This window comes from Lepus europaeus, chromosome 6, assembly GCF_033115175.1.
Source record: "Lepus europaeus isolate LE1 chromosome 6, mLepTim1.pri, whole genome shotgun sequence".
In the NCBI taxonomy this organism is placed as follows: domain Eukaryota; kingdom Metazoa; phylum Chordata; class Mammalia; order Lagomorpha; family Leporidae; genus Lepus; species Lepus europaeus.
The window spans coordinates 118,466,982-118,483,447 of record NC_084832.1 but is presented as its reverse complement, the minus strand read 5'-3'; the positions used below and the strand labels follow the sequence as shown (position 1 = coordinate 118,483,447).

The following is a 16,466-nucleotide window of genomic DNA, read 5'->3' as shown; positions in this document are numbered from 1 at the left end:
GGCACCTGCATCGTGCTTTTGATTTAACTTCCTGCTAAGGCAAACCCAGGGAGGCAACAGAAGATGCTTAAGTCCTCGGGTCCCTGCCACCCATGTGGGAGAACTGGATTGAGTTCTGGCTCCTGGCTTCAGCCTGGCTCATCCCTGGCTGTTGTGGGCATTTGGAGAATTAAACAGCAGAAGGTTGGCCTTTCTCCCTCCCTCCCTCCCTCCCTCTCTCTGCCTTTCAAATAAATAACCAATAAATATTAAAGTAGAATAGGATACATTGTCAATATTAATTTCAGTTTTTTTGAAGAATACATTTAATAAACTATCATTAAGAATCTCTAAATGTTTATATTTTTCTTTTTTATTTTAAAAAAATTGTTTTTGAGGCAGACACACACTCACACAGAGGGAGGCACGCAGATAGAGAACGAGAGCTCCCATCCACTGGTTCACTCCCCAGTACTCACAAACGGTGGTTGCCCCGGGCTGGATCAAAGCCTGGGTGGCAGGGACTCTACTGCATGAGCCACTGTTGCTCCTTACCGTGGTCTGCATTAGCAGGAAGTTGAAGTCAGGGGCTGGAGCTTAGGATCAAACCTAGGGACTCCAGTATAGGAGCAAGATACCCCCACCTGCGTCTGAACTGCTAGGCCTAGTGTCCTCCGCTTCTTTGTTTTTGGTGGAGAAAAACTCCTTTAAAACCACTGGATCCTTTCATGTTCAGTTGTGGTTTTAAAAAGGACCTGGCCCATCTTTGGTCAGGAATCTAGTTTTTTCTTGGTGATAATGTCTTCTCTCTATCAGAAAAGTGGTGCTCAATGTTAGCGGGATGGAAAGCACTTGAAGTCTCCTTGAAGCAGATGGCTGGGCTATACCCCCAAGGTTCCTGACTCGATGACTTGCGTTTTTATGTGTTCCCAAGGGACTGTCACAGGCTGGAAGCATTTCAGAGCCATCCTGTTAGGATGAGTGTTATGCATCAGTTGGGAATCCAGGTTCTGCATCACAAGGCTTTGTGATGCTTAGTGTCAAAACCATAGTATCTGGTCATCACTGTGACGTAGGGGGCATCCCGTGTCAGAGCACCAGTTCCAGTCTCCGCTGCTCTGCTTCCAGTCCAGCTCCTTGCTAACGCACCTGGGAAGGTAGCTGAGATGGCCCAAGTGCTTCGGTCCCTGTAACCACATGGGGGACCCTGATGGAGTTCAAGGCTTTTGGCTTCAGCCTTGTCCAGCCCTAGCTATTTGAATCAGTTGGGGAGTAAACGAGGGGTTGGAATATGTCTCTCTCTGTATCTCCCTCTCTTTCTCTCTCTGTAACTCTGCCTTTCAAATGAAAAGCCAAATCTTTAAGAAAGGAAGGAGAAGAAGGAAGACTAACAGGCAGGCTGACTCTAATGAATAGAAGTCTACTTCATCTGAAAATAAGGAGTTTAATTTTTTTTAGATTTATTTATTCATTTGAAAGGGTTAGAGAGAGAGGGAGAAACAGAGTTCTTCCATCAACTGTTTCACTCCCCAGATGGCTGCAACAGCCGGGGCTGGGTCAGGCTGAAGCCAGGAGTCAGGAGCTTTGTCCGGGTCTCCCACGTGGGTGGCAGAAGCTAACACTTGGGCCATCATCTGCTGCTGTCCCCCAGGCCATTAGCAGGAGGTTGGATCAGAAGTGGAGCAGCTGGACTCAACTGGCAGCTGTGTGGGATGCTGGCATCACAGGTGGTAGCTTTACCTGCTATGCTAAAATGCCAGCCTCAGTTTAATTTTTTTTTTGTTATAATGCATTTCTTGTTAGTTTGTGTCTGTCTTTGTCTTAATTTGGCCAGTGTTATAGTGAAAGCAATTTACTGTTCTCTTAAGGATCATAGTGGGTTTGTTTTTGAGATTAGATCAATAAAACCTCTAATATTTTTACACTCTAGGATGTGTATTGCTGACATTCCAGCTTTACCCCAGCCCATCCTGCTGGAGGAAGGGAAGGGACTAGTTCCTTACTTACTTTCTGTGTGAGTGGCGGGGCGGGGAAGGAGAGGAGAGAGGGGAGAGAGGAGAGGAGAGAGGAGAGGGGAGCGAGAAGCAGTCTCATGCTTCCCTTAGGTCTGTGGCTCTTTGGTCTGGTGGCCCATGAAGCCCCCACTGCTCTGTTGCATGGTGCTTGAGCGCTCGCCAGGTCTTCCCCAGGCTTGCTGAACCATGTTCTGCAGGAAGGCCCTCACTGTGCGTGCTCTTCTCTCTTGCCACTCTTTCCTCTGGCCTTCCTTTGTTTGGGGCCTTCTCTTTGGGTTCTCAAACTGCCTGTTTTGGAAATCTAGAAAAGCAAACATGATTTGTTTCTGTTTTCATTGCAGTTGCAATGCACCATCTGTTAAAGACAGTATGCACAACTGTGTTCAGCCAGGGAGCAAGGATGTTTGGTAGAGTGCAGGACTAGAACGAAGAAGGAGGACCGAGGTTTCTGCCGTTTTCCCGTGAATCCGCCCCATCTTACTGTCGTCTGCTCCTGGCAGCACGCCAAGAATGCTCTTCCCCCACTTTTCCTTGCCTCTTCACTCTCTCGTGTTCTCACCCTCTCCTTTGCAAGCCTCTGCTGTGTTCTTCTTGGGAAAAGTGTGTCCTTCCCTATCGCTCTCCCCATGTCGTGTGTCACCTCAGACTCGTGCTGGGTGTTCGTGGGTCAGCTGGCTGGACTCTGCTGACCAATGTGGGGAGGATGTGCTCCCCTGCCAGGAGCGCCTGGGCCCGATTTCCTTCTGTGGTGTCTAACTGCAGACACCTCCAGCCCAGTGAACGTTTTCTTATAGAGACCACACCCTTGGCATCTCATGTGAAGAAACCCTTTCTTCTTATCGTGACCTTGACCTCTCCTAACCAAATACTAATTCTGGCATCAGTCTTACGGAAGAATGGTTATTTCTCCTTGGGCTGGGTTCTTTGTTTGTAGAGAACCTCAGTGCCGAGGGTAGCCCTGCAGAGAGGGCATCATGCCCAAACAGATCCTCTCGCATCCCCAAATTCCTTTTCTAATAGAAGGGGCAAGAATGGGTAAAACATCTCATTTATATTGCCACAGTTAAGAGAAAAATTCCTTCATAGTTTGTGTTTGTATGAGCTTCCTGTGGCCATTGTAACAAATTACTTGAAAAGGTGGTAGCTCAAGATTGCAGGCACGGGGCTGGTGTTGTGGCATAGCAGGTTAAGCCATCACCTGAGATGCTGGCATCACATAGGAGGCCAGTTGGAGTCCTAGCTGCTCCATTTCCAATCCAGCTCTTTGCACCTGGGAAAGCAGTGGAAGATGGCCCAAGTGCCTGGACCCCTGCTATCCACCCATGTGGGAGATGCAGATGGAGTTCCAGGCTCCTGATTCTGGTCTGGCCCAGCCCCAGCTGTTGCAGACATTGGGGACTAAACCAGTGGATGGAAGATTCTCTCTCTCTCTCTCTCTCTCTCTCTCTCTCTCTCTATCTCTCCCTCTTTCTCTGTTGCTCTGCCTTTCAAATAAATAAATATCTTAAAAAAAAAAAACAAACAAAAAAACTACTGTAGACATGCCTTGTCTTGTAGCTTGGGAAACTGCTTACAGTGGCAGCAGGCCAGGGGCTCCCTGAAAAGCTCCAGTGCTGGATCCTTCTCGCCTCTCCCTGGTGTCTGGTGCTGGCCAGACATTCTGGGTGTCCCTAGATGTACCTCACTCTGCTCTGTCTTGTGTCACTGCGTGGCATTCTCTTGTGTTTCTTTATGGGGACACTTGTCATTGTGTAACTTGGCTACAGTTGCAGAACACCTTAAGATCACGTTCTTAGTTATCAGGAATCAGACTTGGAGCAGATTTCTTGGGGGTTGGTGTGGACACAGTTCAACCTACTGCAGTAGTTTCCACTTGAGCACCTCGCACAGGCATTTGGTATAACTCCCAGATTCCCTGTGTGGTCCTGTCTTGCACCACCTCACTGTCCACAATGGTGCACGAATCCGTCTCTCTGTGCTGAATGGCATCCTCACGCCTTCCTCCTTTCTCTGTGGGCAGAGGACCCATTCTCAAAGCCTTTGTCAGATGCACTTCTCACATGGTCCCTTTCTTTCCCTGTGCCACCCCATCAGATGGGACCCTTTGTAATTCTGCCTTTATTTTCCCTCATATTACGCACATCCCTGTAATGATGTTCATTCCTCCAGTTGAAAATAGTTTGCTTAAATGAAGAGAAGACGTCTTGTTGATCTCTGTAATCCTATAGTTGGTACAACTGTGCCTTGCGTGTAACAGGATCACAGCATCAGAGAGAAAAATAGGTGTTTTGAAAACAGAGGGCTTCCATATTCAGATGGCAACAGTGTTGTTGGAGAAGCATTGTACAGTTGTTAACATAAACCCACTATGGCAATTATTTAACTTCAGATTCCAGCTCATGCTGTGGTCTTGAGAAAGCTGATTGCTATTTCACGTTTTTCCAATTAATAAAAGTAGGACTCCTATGAAAAATTCACAGATGAGCCATACCAAGGATTAATTATGATTGAAAATCATACAAATGCAATTCCCTGGGGTTTTTACTCCATCCTGACTTGAACTCAAACTGCAAAGAACATGAAAATCCTCATAAGAAGAAGATAAATGTGAAATGGTTTCATAAAAGATGCCACTAAATATGAAAAGGCCAGTCTGTCATTTTAGTCCCTAATGTGTGTTCAGAAAATGCCTGGTGCTCTAAGTCCCTGCTGTAGATTTGTATTTATTTATAAGATTTGTTTTTGTATGTGTGTGTTTCATGAATGTGTGTGTATATACATGTTTTTATTCCTATTTAATATTGAGTCTGTGTTTAACTAAGTTGCAAATGCTTCATGATTGCTAAGGTGGTACAATACTTTCCTTTTTTCCTGTTCAGCAGGTAATGAAATAGTCACAGCCCTTCCTAGCAGTCTTTCCCTGTGGGGGACAAGTCTTTGTTTGCTTCGTAAGGCCAACTGTCCGCTGTGCTCTTGATCCCGAAACGTGTTCATCTATCTGCCCCTGTGTTGCATTGCATTTTGTTGTAAACCTTTAACATGGCAGGTGATAAGTTTTCTCAAGCCTAGCTTTCCTATTTGTGATAATAACCTAATAGTGTTCTTTGTTGGTGAAATTCTTTTGGCACCACATACTGAGTAGGTCTGCCAAATATAGGTGCCATTTCTACCCCAGACATATGTTCCTGTTTTGGCTAATAGAGGTGTTTGTGAATTACAAGCATTTTCCAGGACCCAGAGTTTTTGCACCTACAACGTTACTCTCTGTTAACATGCAGGGCAGTAGCCCAGGTTCAGACTCTCATTATTCCTGATATTGATCGTCGGGTGGTTTTCCAGACCATGGTGTATAGTGATGTCAGCTAATTTCAAGTCCTGTTGGGAGAGTTTCTGTCAGTTGTAAAGTTGGATATTATAAGACGGCTGTCCTTGAATATCTTCATTAGCTGTTTTTCAGGTTTTAATTAGGATTTAAATGAGATTTTTACTGTGAAAGCTCTCCACAAATGCACCATACCTATCTAGAAACCAAGTGTTTTTCCCTTTGGTTTACAAAACATGTGCTATTTCTGCTTTGCATGCTGTCTGTTTGTTTTTATTTTTTAACTTACATCCTATGAAAAAAAGGTCCATGAGAGAGTACAGTGGAAACACTGGAATTAATGATGTCTTTGGTTGGTAGTGTTGTCATTCTATAGACTATTTTTTGTAGAATGGCACACAAGGGTACTTCAAAAAAGTTTATGGAAAATTGAATGAAAAAGTGTTTATTTTGATGCAAAAAAATTGAAATCCATACATATAAGGGATCTTCAGAAAGTTCATAAAAATGCGTATTATGAAAATACTATGCATGGATTTCACAAACTTTTTGCAACACAGTAAACATGATTAATGTCATTTTCCAACAGATTTTTTGTGAAGCACCCTAATATGTAGGGGACTAAATCTTTTTGAAGATATAGGAAATGTGTAGATTGGTCTCTGAGAAGATGTATTGCATTTTTTAATTAAATGTTCAATAAGCAAGCCCCACATTGATGCTCTCATCTTCATGCATTTCAGGATCATTCAGATATTCCTTAATTCCTTTGTGTTTTGTTCTTTATCATTGGGATGCTATCTGTGCTTTATCATATAGGGTACATGAGAACATAAATAACTGAAATAAGAAAAAAGTAACATATTTTATTTCTGCAAACTCTGGGAATTACACCATCATCAAATTTCTTTCTGATTCCTTTGTCTTTCTCCTTTATAGAGGAGGAAACCAAGAAACACCTCATTGAGATGTTAGAGTCCTCACCCACCATAATAAATGTATGCCGTTAATTAGCCCATTTCTTCATTGATTCAACAAATATTTAGTCTGCTTTTTGTCCTAAGTTCAGTGTTTGGCTTGGTGAATGCAGAGATGAATGAGGCCACACCCTTTTCCTTGAGGATATCCCAGCCCACTAGAGAATATGAGAAAGTTCACTATACAGCTGCATGGCACTGCTTTTCAATACTTTAATTAAAATACCCAAGAAATGCTCTTGAGCATTTATTCTTGAGAAAGAAAAGGTTTGTTTCAGCGCATAGTTTGGAGATTGCAGTTCAGGGTCGGTTGTCACCATAGTCTGGAGTCTGTGGATGGTGGGTGTGGAGGTGCCTTCATGTGGTAAACCCAGAAGCAGATAGAAACTGGCTAATTGAAAGTCAAACTCAAAATAACCAACTCTGTCACAAGAGCCAACCTCCAAGGACATGCTCCAGTGACCCAAACACCGCCCACCAGCCCCACATCCCAGATCAAGTCTCCACCCTCTATCCATCCACCACCGGCATTAAGACATAGGAGGGTTTTTTTTTTTTTTTTAAATTTATTTATTTGATAGGTAGAGTCATAGTGAGAGAGAGGGAGAGAGAGAGAAAGGTCTTCCTTCCATTGGTTCACTCCCCAAATGACCGCTACAGCTGGAGCTACGCTGATCCGAAGCCAGGAGCAGGTGCCTCCTCCTGGTCTCCCATGTGGGTGTAGGGGCCGAAGCACTTGGGCCATCCTCCACTGCCCTCCTGGGCCACAACAGAGAGCTGGCCTGGAAGAGGAGCAACCAGGACTAGAACCAGCGCTTATATGGGATGCTGGCGCCGCAGGCGGAGGATTAACCAAGTGAGCCACAGTATAGGCCCCAAGACATAGGAGTTTAAATACCTGCATGAGTTTTGGGGGACAAGCCCTACTGTACCCATAACAGTAGGTTTGTGCCAGGCATTATCTGAACACAGAACGTGGAGGGGTGAACAAGCCTGAGCCTTTGTACTTTGGAGAAGGCTCTCCAGTACTAAAATATTAAATGACGCTCAGAAAAAAATGGTGCAAGTATTTCCTTTCCGTTTTTATTCAGTTTTTCAAAATTATATATTTTAAAATTTCCAAGACATGCACTGATTACTAATATGCATAAGTAATGAATGAAAATGCTGTTTTAACACTTTGAACATGTGAACGGAGATCTCAGCATTTTATTTTTTAAAATGCTTTTTAGAGCATCTCTTATCTATAGTGAAACAAGACAAATGTAGAAGCATCTCACTAAGACAACAGGGAGGTCAGTTGCCCTAAAATGTTTCTGTTAAGCAAGATATGCTAAAAATGAAAAGTCTTTGTATAAATTTGTTTACTATCAGTTATGTCACATAAAATAGAACTATTGTTTTCTTAAAATTTTTACACTATAAAGTGACTCTAAAGAAGTAAAAAGCCTTTTAATAAATGCATCTATGAGAAAGGAAGGGTATTAATAACTCACCAAGGAAGCTATTAAGACTTAAATTGTTCTGTTTTTAAATTCAATCCACTAATCAAATATGTGTTGAGCACCTACTGTGTGTTAGACACTGTCCTAAGCTTTGGAAATGTAACAGTGAATGCAACAAAATTGTGTTCGTAGAGGAAAATGAGCTTCCTTTCTTTTAGAAGGGGAGAATGAGTAAAACTCTTATAAAATATATGATGTTAGATCATAGTATGTGCTATGGAAAAAAATAAAGGAAGAGCTGGAGGAGGCGCGTAGGTTGATCTTTTAAGGTGCTGCGTTGAAAGGAGACCTGAAGCAGGTGAAGGGCCTAGAGGAAGTGAGAATCCAGGCAGACTGGAACCACAGCCGCCAGCGCCACATGGACAGGGTGCCAGGGGCTGAGCCGTCAGTGGAACGATGTTCAGGAAGGAAGGAGAGCCGGACTCAGTAGGTCCTCACTGGCCACGGCGAGGATGTGGCTCCCACTCACTTAGAGTGGGAGGGACAGGGGAGGGACAGGGAGAGCAACTGAAGCCTCCTGCAGTGGTCCATGTGTGAGAAGATGGCGGCTCACACCAGAGTAACGGCAGTGAAGTGGGAAGAAATTAGATGGCATAAGTGCACACCTGAAACCTGATAATCGCTGGTCTCTGCCTGCACTGCTCACTCTGACCAGCCCTTCCTAATGAGCATTTCCCTCTGCACCGCAACTCCTGTTGTTATTAAAACCACATTAGAAGTTACAGGGGCCAGCTCTGTGGCACAGTAATTAAAGCCGCAGCCAGCATCCCATAGGTGCGCCGGTTTGAATCCTGGCTGCTCCACTTCCCATGCAGCTTGCTGCTAATGCACCTGGGAAAGCAGTGGAGGAGGACCTAGTGCTTGGGCCCTGCACACAGTGAGATACACAGAAGAAACTTCTGGCTCCTGGTTTTGAATCGGTTCAGCTGGGGCTCTTGCAGCCACTTGGAGAGTGAACCAACAGATGGAAGATCTCTGTATCTGTGTTTCTCTCTCTCTCTCTCTCTCTCTCTTTCTCTCTCTCTCAAGTAAATAAATAAATCTTAGACAAACAAACATAATGGAAAGTTATAGTTCTGGCCGGCGCCGTGGCTTAACAGGCTAATCCTCTGCCTTGCGGTGCCGGCACACTGGGTTCTAGTCCTGGTCGGGGTGCCGGATTCTATCCCAGTTGCCTCTCTTCCAGGCCAGCTCTCTGCTATGGCCCGGGAGTGCAGTGGAGGATGGCCCAAGTCCTTGGGCCCTGCACCTGCATGGGAGACCAGGAGAAGCACCTGGCTCCTGGGTTCAGATCAGCACAATGCGCCGGCCGCAGTGGCCATCGGAGGGTGAACCAACGGCAAAAAGGAAGACCTTTCTCTCTGTCTCTCTCACTATCCACTCTGCCTGTCAAAAAAAGTTCTTTTATTCCACCAGCTTTTCCATGTTTCTCCAGACTTCACTTCCTTCTTTATTAAGTTAGATTAAATGAGATTCCATGATCTTCTTCAGATTAGATTAGATTCCACGATACCCTTAAATTCCTGACGTAGACTCTTGATTCCTATGCATCTCTTTTTTGTGTTGTTGACCTCAAACAACAAAACTGCAAGTCTTGATTAATTATAACTCTGTGGCTACTTCATGCCTGCACCCAGACTGCTGAACATTGCTGGAGAAAAACTCAGGAACTTGGCTCACTGCCCCAGCTTGGACCACACATAAAGGAGACCCTTAGGACTTGCTGGAAATCCTACTGCTTTTCCTAGGTCCATTCACTTTCCCCAGCTGATGGCTTCAGGCCTTCTCATCCTCAAACATCCAGCCCCTCCTCCCTGTCCTTGTTATCTGCTTCCCACTTAGAAAATTAAAGTGACCAGAAAACAGCACCCCTGTGTTCCCGCTGTCACAACTACCCACACTCCTGTATCTGCTTCCCTAGTCTCAGCTGTCACTCAGGGTGAATATGTTTCTAACCCTTCCACTTGTGTACTAGATGTTTCTGCCCCTATTTAGTCAAGACACTACTCTAGCAAACCCTTTCTGCTGAAATCAGGCAAACATGATTTTGTGTTTTCCATATTAACAAATAAAGCAAAACCTGCCTTCCACCCTGTTCCTTGTCTAGCCTCTCTCAGTTCTTGGCTCCCCCTTACAGCAGTAGTTCTCCAGAATTGTCTGTATTACCACTCATCCTTAGCACCTCCTGGCCTCTCATTCTTATTTAAAATCACCACGGTTAAAGCTTGGCATCTACCTTTTCCAGGAACTGCTGCTCTCAAGCTTGCCAGTGACTTCCAAGTTGCTAAACCAAATAGTATTTCCCAATTCTTACTTGATTCAACTTAGCAGCAACATTTGAGACTGACTGTCATTCCCTGCAACTTAGAATTCTTTCTTTACCAGGCTTCCCCAGCCCCTCATGGCACTGGTTTTGGTGTTACCTTCATGACCAAACTTTCTCTTCTTTGCTTATGTTTTTCGTTTCTGCATCTCTCTTGGAGTTCCACGAAGCTCTAGGCTCTAGGCTCTAGGCTCACTTCCAGGTGATGTCTTTACGGCTCATGATTTTAAATATCAGCCACACACTGGTGACCCTCAACTCCTGCCCAGATCCGAGAAGCATATCCAACAGCCTACTCAGCATCTCCTTTGAGATAACACACTGTCAGTCAATCAAACTCAGAATCTACAGGACAGCTTTATTTAGGGTCTCAAGAATTCAATTCAGGAGGCACAGGTTCACTTGTCTCTGTTTTGGTGTTGCAGGGGAAGCAGGAAATGTGGAACTCCTACAGGATATTGAAAGTTGAGAAGGAAGAGGCTAGGTGACTGATAAAAAAAAATGTGTAAGCAGGATGGAAATGCCTGTGAAACAAGAAGTTTCTTACATCTCTTGGTATGCATTTTGAAACTTCAGGCATAATGTAATTGTTTGGTCATTCAGGTCATTGCAGGTGCCTGTCAAGGGGTGGAGATGACCAGAGTTCACATCCCAGGCAGCAGTTTAAATGGTACAGAAGTCCTAACCTTCTTTCAGTGTTGCTTCCATTGAGGTCTTCTTTTTATTGTCGAGATGCCTATAGCTTTTGGTGTCCAAGCCAAATCCCGTTTTCTCTCCCTGAATGTGTTAAATGTCATTCTTAACTCTTCTCCAGTGCCCCAGATCTTTTGTGTAAATGAATCATGCCAGTCTTACCTTCAAGAACTGGCCATTTCTAATTGCTAATGTGCCTGAATGATTATAATAAGTTTGTCTGTTGAAACTCATATAGATTTTTAGAAACCTCTGAAAGTAACAATAAGTTTTGTAACTGTGATTTATAATAAAAATCTATATAATTCACATTTAGCTCACAATAATATGTAAATATAAAACAGTAAATGGTTTTCCTGAGTGATTTGTGAATAATCTTGAAAGCCGATACTGAAATACAGTTTCAAAAATGTTTTGCTATAGAGCAGCATCAGTTGAATAACTGTTTAACTTGACAGATTATCACCTGCAGGGATCATGTTCATTTGGTTTTATAGGTTTTATTTATAGGTTTATAGGCTTATTGGTTTTATATTTATTGTTTAAACTTTATCCACATTGTTTGTAATCACACTTTGTATGAATAACAGAAAGACTTATTGATTATTCAATACTACTGATAAAATACCAATCTGATGGCCCTACTGCCTGAGCCAGTACCAGCTCTACTATTTTCTAGACATTTTATCACAGACAAGTTCCTTATGTACTCTGTGCCTCAGTTTCCTTGTCTGTAATACGGGGATTCTCTGAATGCCTACCCCAGTATATTGTAGTGGAATCCGATGAGATAATTTACTTGGGGTGTGTAGGGCAGTGCCTGGCTCAATGTGAGAGGCAGGCACTGTGCTAGGAGTGAAAGAATTATGTAGCAGAGTGTTTCTTACTAATGGCCCTCAGGGAACTTGAGGCATTAGCCAAATATATGAAAGGTTGACGATATTGCAAGGTTTCAGGAATTGTTCAAGACAACGAGCCAGAAAAGTGACATCTGAAGGCTGTACGTATCCATTATCTGCAAAGTGAAAGGACGAGCCAACAGATGCCATAGATGTTCAAGTGAGAACGAGAACATCTTCCAGCAGCGGTTAACAGTAATCTATGATGAACTTTTTGTTTATGACCACCCGGTTTCAATTACAGTAAATTGAGATGAGTACCCATGAAGTGCCACTTGTCACGTGCTCAGATGTAGCAGCGTACGGGCCTCAGCACACTATTCTTGATTATATGCATGAGAGAAACCGATCTGAAATGCAGACCCCTGCGTATGCGTATAGGAAGCTACCGCTTTTGTTGTTTTCACACCTACCATTCTACTACACTCTGGTATTCTACCTTCAGTCCCACTGCACTGTTGATCAAGTTGTTTTGCATATGTGTAAACTGTTAAGTTTACTACAAGAGTGTCAATTGCATTTTCAAATATATGCATGTATCTGTGTGTGTGTATGTGTGTGTATATCACTGTGGATGTTTCTTCCTGGCACAAATGTACATTTATTGGAAATACATATGTCCTTAACAAATAGCTAATAGCTGGTCCTTGTGACTTCATTACTTATGCCTTTAAAATGCAGACAGTGCTTTCCTGAAACATAACCTTTGGCTCCAGGACTTAGAAGCCGTGTGTACAAATGGACAAAGCCATTTCAAAGTTTGACCCCAAGAAAGAAGGAAAAAAGTCTGACATCTTTCATCTTTCTCCCTGCAGCTGGCCCGGCACAATAAACTGTTACAGCACATGCTCAAACCAGGACTGGATCCCGAGGAAGGAGATGAAGCCTTGAAGTATTATGCCAACCACACTGCTCAGATTGAGGTACCACTGATTCTTCCTCTTTTCTAAAGATTCTGTGTATTTATTTGAAAGGTAGATTACAGACAGAGAGGGAGAGACAGAAAGGTCTTGGATCCACTGGTTTACTCCTCAAATGCCTACAGTGGCTGGAGCTGGGCAGATCTGAAGCCAAGAGCCAGGAGCTTCTTCCAGGTCTCCCACATGGGTACAGGGGCCTGAGGACTTTGGTTATCGTCTGCTGCTTTCCCAGGCCATTAGCAGAGAGCTGGATTGGAAGTGGAGCAGCTGGGAAGTGAACCAGTGCCCATATGGGATGCCAGCACTGCAGGCAGAGGCTTAGCCCACTAAGCCATGGCGCTGTCCCTCCATTATTTCTTAAAAGGGATAAACAGTGAAAAGATATATTTACTTTGTTTTTTCTCAAATTTTATTTATTTGTTTATACTTTATTTGAAAGACTGACAAAGACAGAAAAACAGAGCTCTTATCTGCTGGTTCACTCACCAAATGCATGCATAGCTTGGGCTGGACCAGGCTGAAGCCAAGAATCAGTCTGGGTCTCTCATGTGGATGACAGGAACCCAACCACTTGAACCATGGCCTGCTGCCTCTCAGAAAGCTTGAATTGGAGTGAAGCCAGGGGTGAACCCAGTCACTCTGACAGGAGATGGAGGCATCCCAAGCAACATCTGAACTTCTGTGCCCAGCACCTACCCGGTTGCTTTTACCTTCATATTTTTATTAAAACATTGAAGCAGAATTTAGTGATTAAAAGTGAAAGGGGCATGCTAAAAGATGAATGAGGAGTGTTTTCTTAAGAATTTAAGGTACACACCTTTCAGAGTTTTTTTTAACTAGAACTATCTGTAAATTTTCTTGTGAATTTAATAGTTATTTTGTGTGCTTTTTTCCCTTTTTGGTCATAAAAGCAATCACTACCGAGTAGTGTGGTTTTAGAGACAAGACAGAAGCCATTGTTCAAGAAAAGATTTCTTTTTAAAAATTGTGGAAAGCTTATTAAAATAGATTTCTGTATGTCAGTAGAAAGTATTCAAAAATATAGAAAATGTGGAAGGCGGTGATGAAGTTTTCATGTCAATAGCAGTAACTTGGAATGATTCGACAGTTTCCATTTTTCAGGGTGCAACAGTCAACCCCTTCGCCCCCCTAAAAGACATTATTTAATGGCTGGTGGCAGTTCAGGAGCTGCGGGTCAGAATGGACTCATCATTGTGTGTGTGGGAGCCATCTGGCTGTCATTTACTATCTACAGTGTCATTTTGACACTAGTTGACAGAGCTAATCAAGCAGAAGTGAGCTGAGTGACGCTTGTCACTCCTCATTTACATTCATACGTTCATTCATTTTGGCAGACTTTCTTCGTTTTCAGCAGAGTGCGTTGCAGGCATCACTGCTGTTCACTCTCGGGGTTTGTAGTCACTGTGTCTTCCTGTTTCCCATCGCCGCCTCTTTGGACTCAGGAGCGTCACTGCTTTCTGTCACAAAGTGGATCCCTTGCTCACACTTGTAAACCTTAATAGTACCATAGCTTTGGTGTCTGGCTTGACCTAGTAGAACCCAGGAGCTGGAGGCTGGCGCCGTGGCTCAACAGGCTAATCCTCCACCTTGCAGCGCCCACACACCGGGTTCTAGTCCTGGTCGGGGCACTGGATTCTGTCCCGGTTGCCCCTCTTCCAGGCCAGCTCTCTGCTACGGCCCGGGAGTGCAGTGGAGGATGGCCCAAGTGCTTGGGCCCTGCACCCCATGGGAGACCAGGAGAAGCACCTGGCTCCTGGCTTCGGATCAGTGCTGTGCGGTGGCCATTGGAGGGTGAACCAACGGCAAAGGAAGACCTTTCTCACTCACTCTCTCTCTCTCTCACTGTCCACTCTGCCTGTGGGGGGGGGGGGGGGAAGAACCCAGGAGCTGGAAAAATTGATAGCAAATAGGCCAATAAACCAAGAAGGCCCTAAGGAAGGTTCTAGAAGCCAAAGTATAGATAGAGCTAGGAGTAAAGAAGAGATCAGGGAGAAGCAGGTGGACTGGAAAGGCCAGAGAGAGTGGTTTGGTTCCTGCCTGTGGGTGACAGGGCGGCTGTTGGAGGTGGTTGTCTTCATTCCCAGATGTGAGGAGAGATTTCACTGTAGATGCAGATATTTAGCAAGTGTTTTCTGAACACTTACACTTTATCCACTCACATATACAGAAGATAATTCTGTATAGCAAGTGTATGGATAGAGAGCCAAGGAAATGTGTAGGGGAATAGCAATTAATGGCACCTGAGGAATTTCAGGATCCATTTCACAGAAAAGGCTGCCATTAAGGATACATTAAAATGAAAAAAAAAAAAAAGCCATTTATTTGAATGCTAGGAAGACAGAGCACGTGCCAATCCATTAGTTCCTTCTTGAAATACAACTGCCAGACCTGAACTACAGCCAGGAGCCAGGAATGCCATCCAGGTGTCCCACGTGGGTGGCAGGAATGCAATTACATGGATCATCACCATTGCTGCCGAGGGTCTGCATGAGCAGGAAGCCAGAATTAGGAGCCGGAGCTTGAATATTGATGTGGGATGCCAGCATCTAAACAGACAGTCAGATGCCTTCCCCAGAATGTATCAAAGATTGAGTACAATTTCCTGTTACTTAAGACCAGCTGGGATAATTCAGTTAAAAGAAAGTAAACAAAGGGAAGGTGTATAGGAACACAGAGGGGGGATGACTGTTTTTGAAAGAGCACTCTGGTTGCTGTGTAGAGAAAGAATTAGGAAAGAAAACATGGTAGAAAATACAGGTAGTTCACACAGAAAGATTAAAAATAGTAGTATTGAAGAAGGCTAGATTAATCCCATCAAGGTTGCATGTACCAATGCCTTCTCACTAGTCCAAGTGATCAGTTTCAGTTCACAATTGATCACACTGATAGGTCTAAGAGTCAAAGGGATCACACAAACAAGACTAGTGTCTGCTAATACTAACTGATAGAATAAAAAAGGGAGAGAAAGATCCAACATGGGAAGTGGGATACATAGCAGACTCATAGAATGGCAGATGCCCTAAACAGCACTCTGGCCTCATAATCAGCCCTTAAGGCATTCGGATCTGGCTGAAGAGCCCATGAGAGTATTTTAGACATGGAAAGCCAAGAAACTCGGGCGAAAAAAAAGGGGGACCTACATGAAAGATCTCTGCAAATGAGATCCCAGTAGAAATAACGGGCCATCAAAGGAGGAGGTACCTTTCTCTGAAGGGAGGAGATACCTTCCACTTTGACTATGACCTTGTCTAAATAAGATCAAAGTCGGCGAACTCAAAAGGTTTCCATAGCCTTGGCAACTCATGACTAGAGCCTAGGGAGATTACGGACACCATAAACAAGAGTGTCAAATTGTTAAGTCAACAACAGGGGCACTGTGTACTTACTCCTCATGTGGGATCTCTGTCCTTAATGTGTTGTCCAATGTGAAATAATGCTACAACTAGTACTGAAACAGTATTTTACACTTTATGTTCTGTGTAGGTGCAAACTGATGAAATCTTTACTTAATATATACTAAACTGATCTTCTGTATATAAAGATAATTGAAAATGAATCTTGATGTGAATGGAATGGGAGAGGAAGCGAGAGATGGGAGGGGTGCAAGTGGGAGGGAAGCCATTATAATCCATAAACTGTTCTTTGGAAATTTATATTTACTAAATAAAAATCTAAAAAAAAAGAAGGCTAGATTAGCAAATCTGTGCACATACATACAGACAGATGAATGTGTGTGTGTGTGTATACATACACATACATACATACATACACAGAGATAAAGGGAAAGAGAGAAAAATCTAGATATACTAACA

At 43.6% G+C, this 16,466-nt stretch overlaps 1 protein-coding gene across 1 annotated transcript in view; it reads left to right on the top strand.

Moving 5' to 3' along the window:
• ITPR2 (inositol 1,4,5-trisphosphate receptor type 2) overlaps positions 1-16,466 on the top strand; it is a 525,149-nt gene that overhangs the window by 397,505 nt on the left and 111,178 nt on the right. Inside the window, exon 46 of the mRNA XM_062194964.1 lies at positions 12,529-12,636. Coding sequence (XP_062050948.1) covers positions 12,529-12,636 — 108 coding nt within the window. The remainder of the gene's footprint in view (positions 1-12,528; positions 12,637-16,466) is intronic.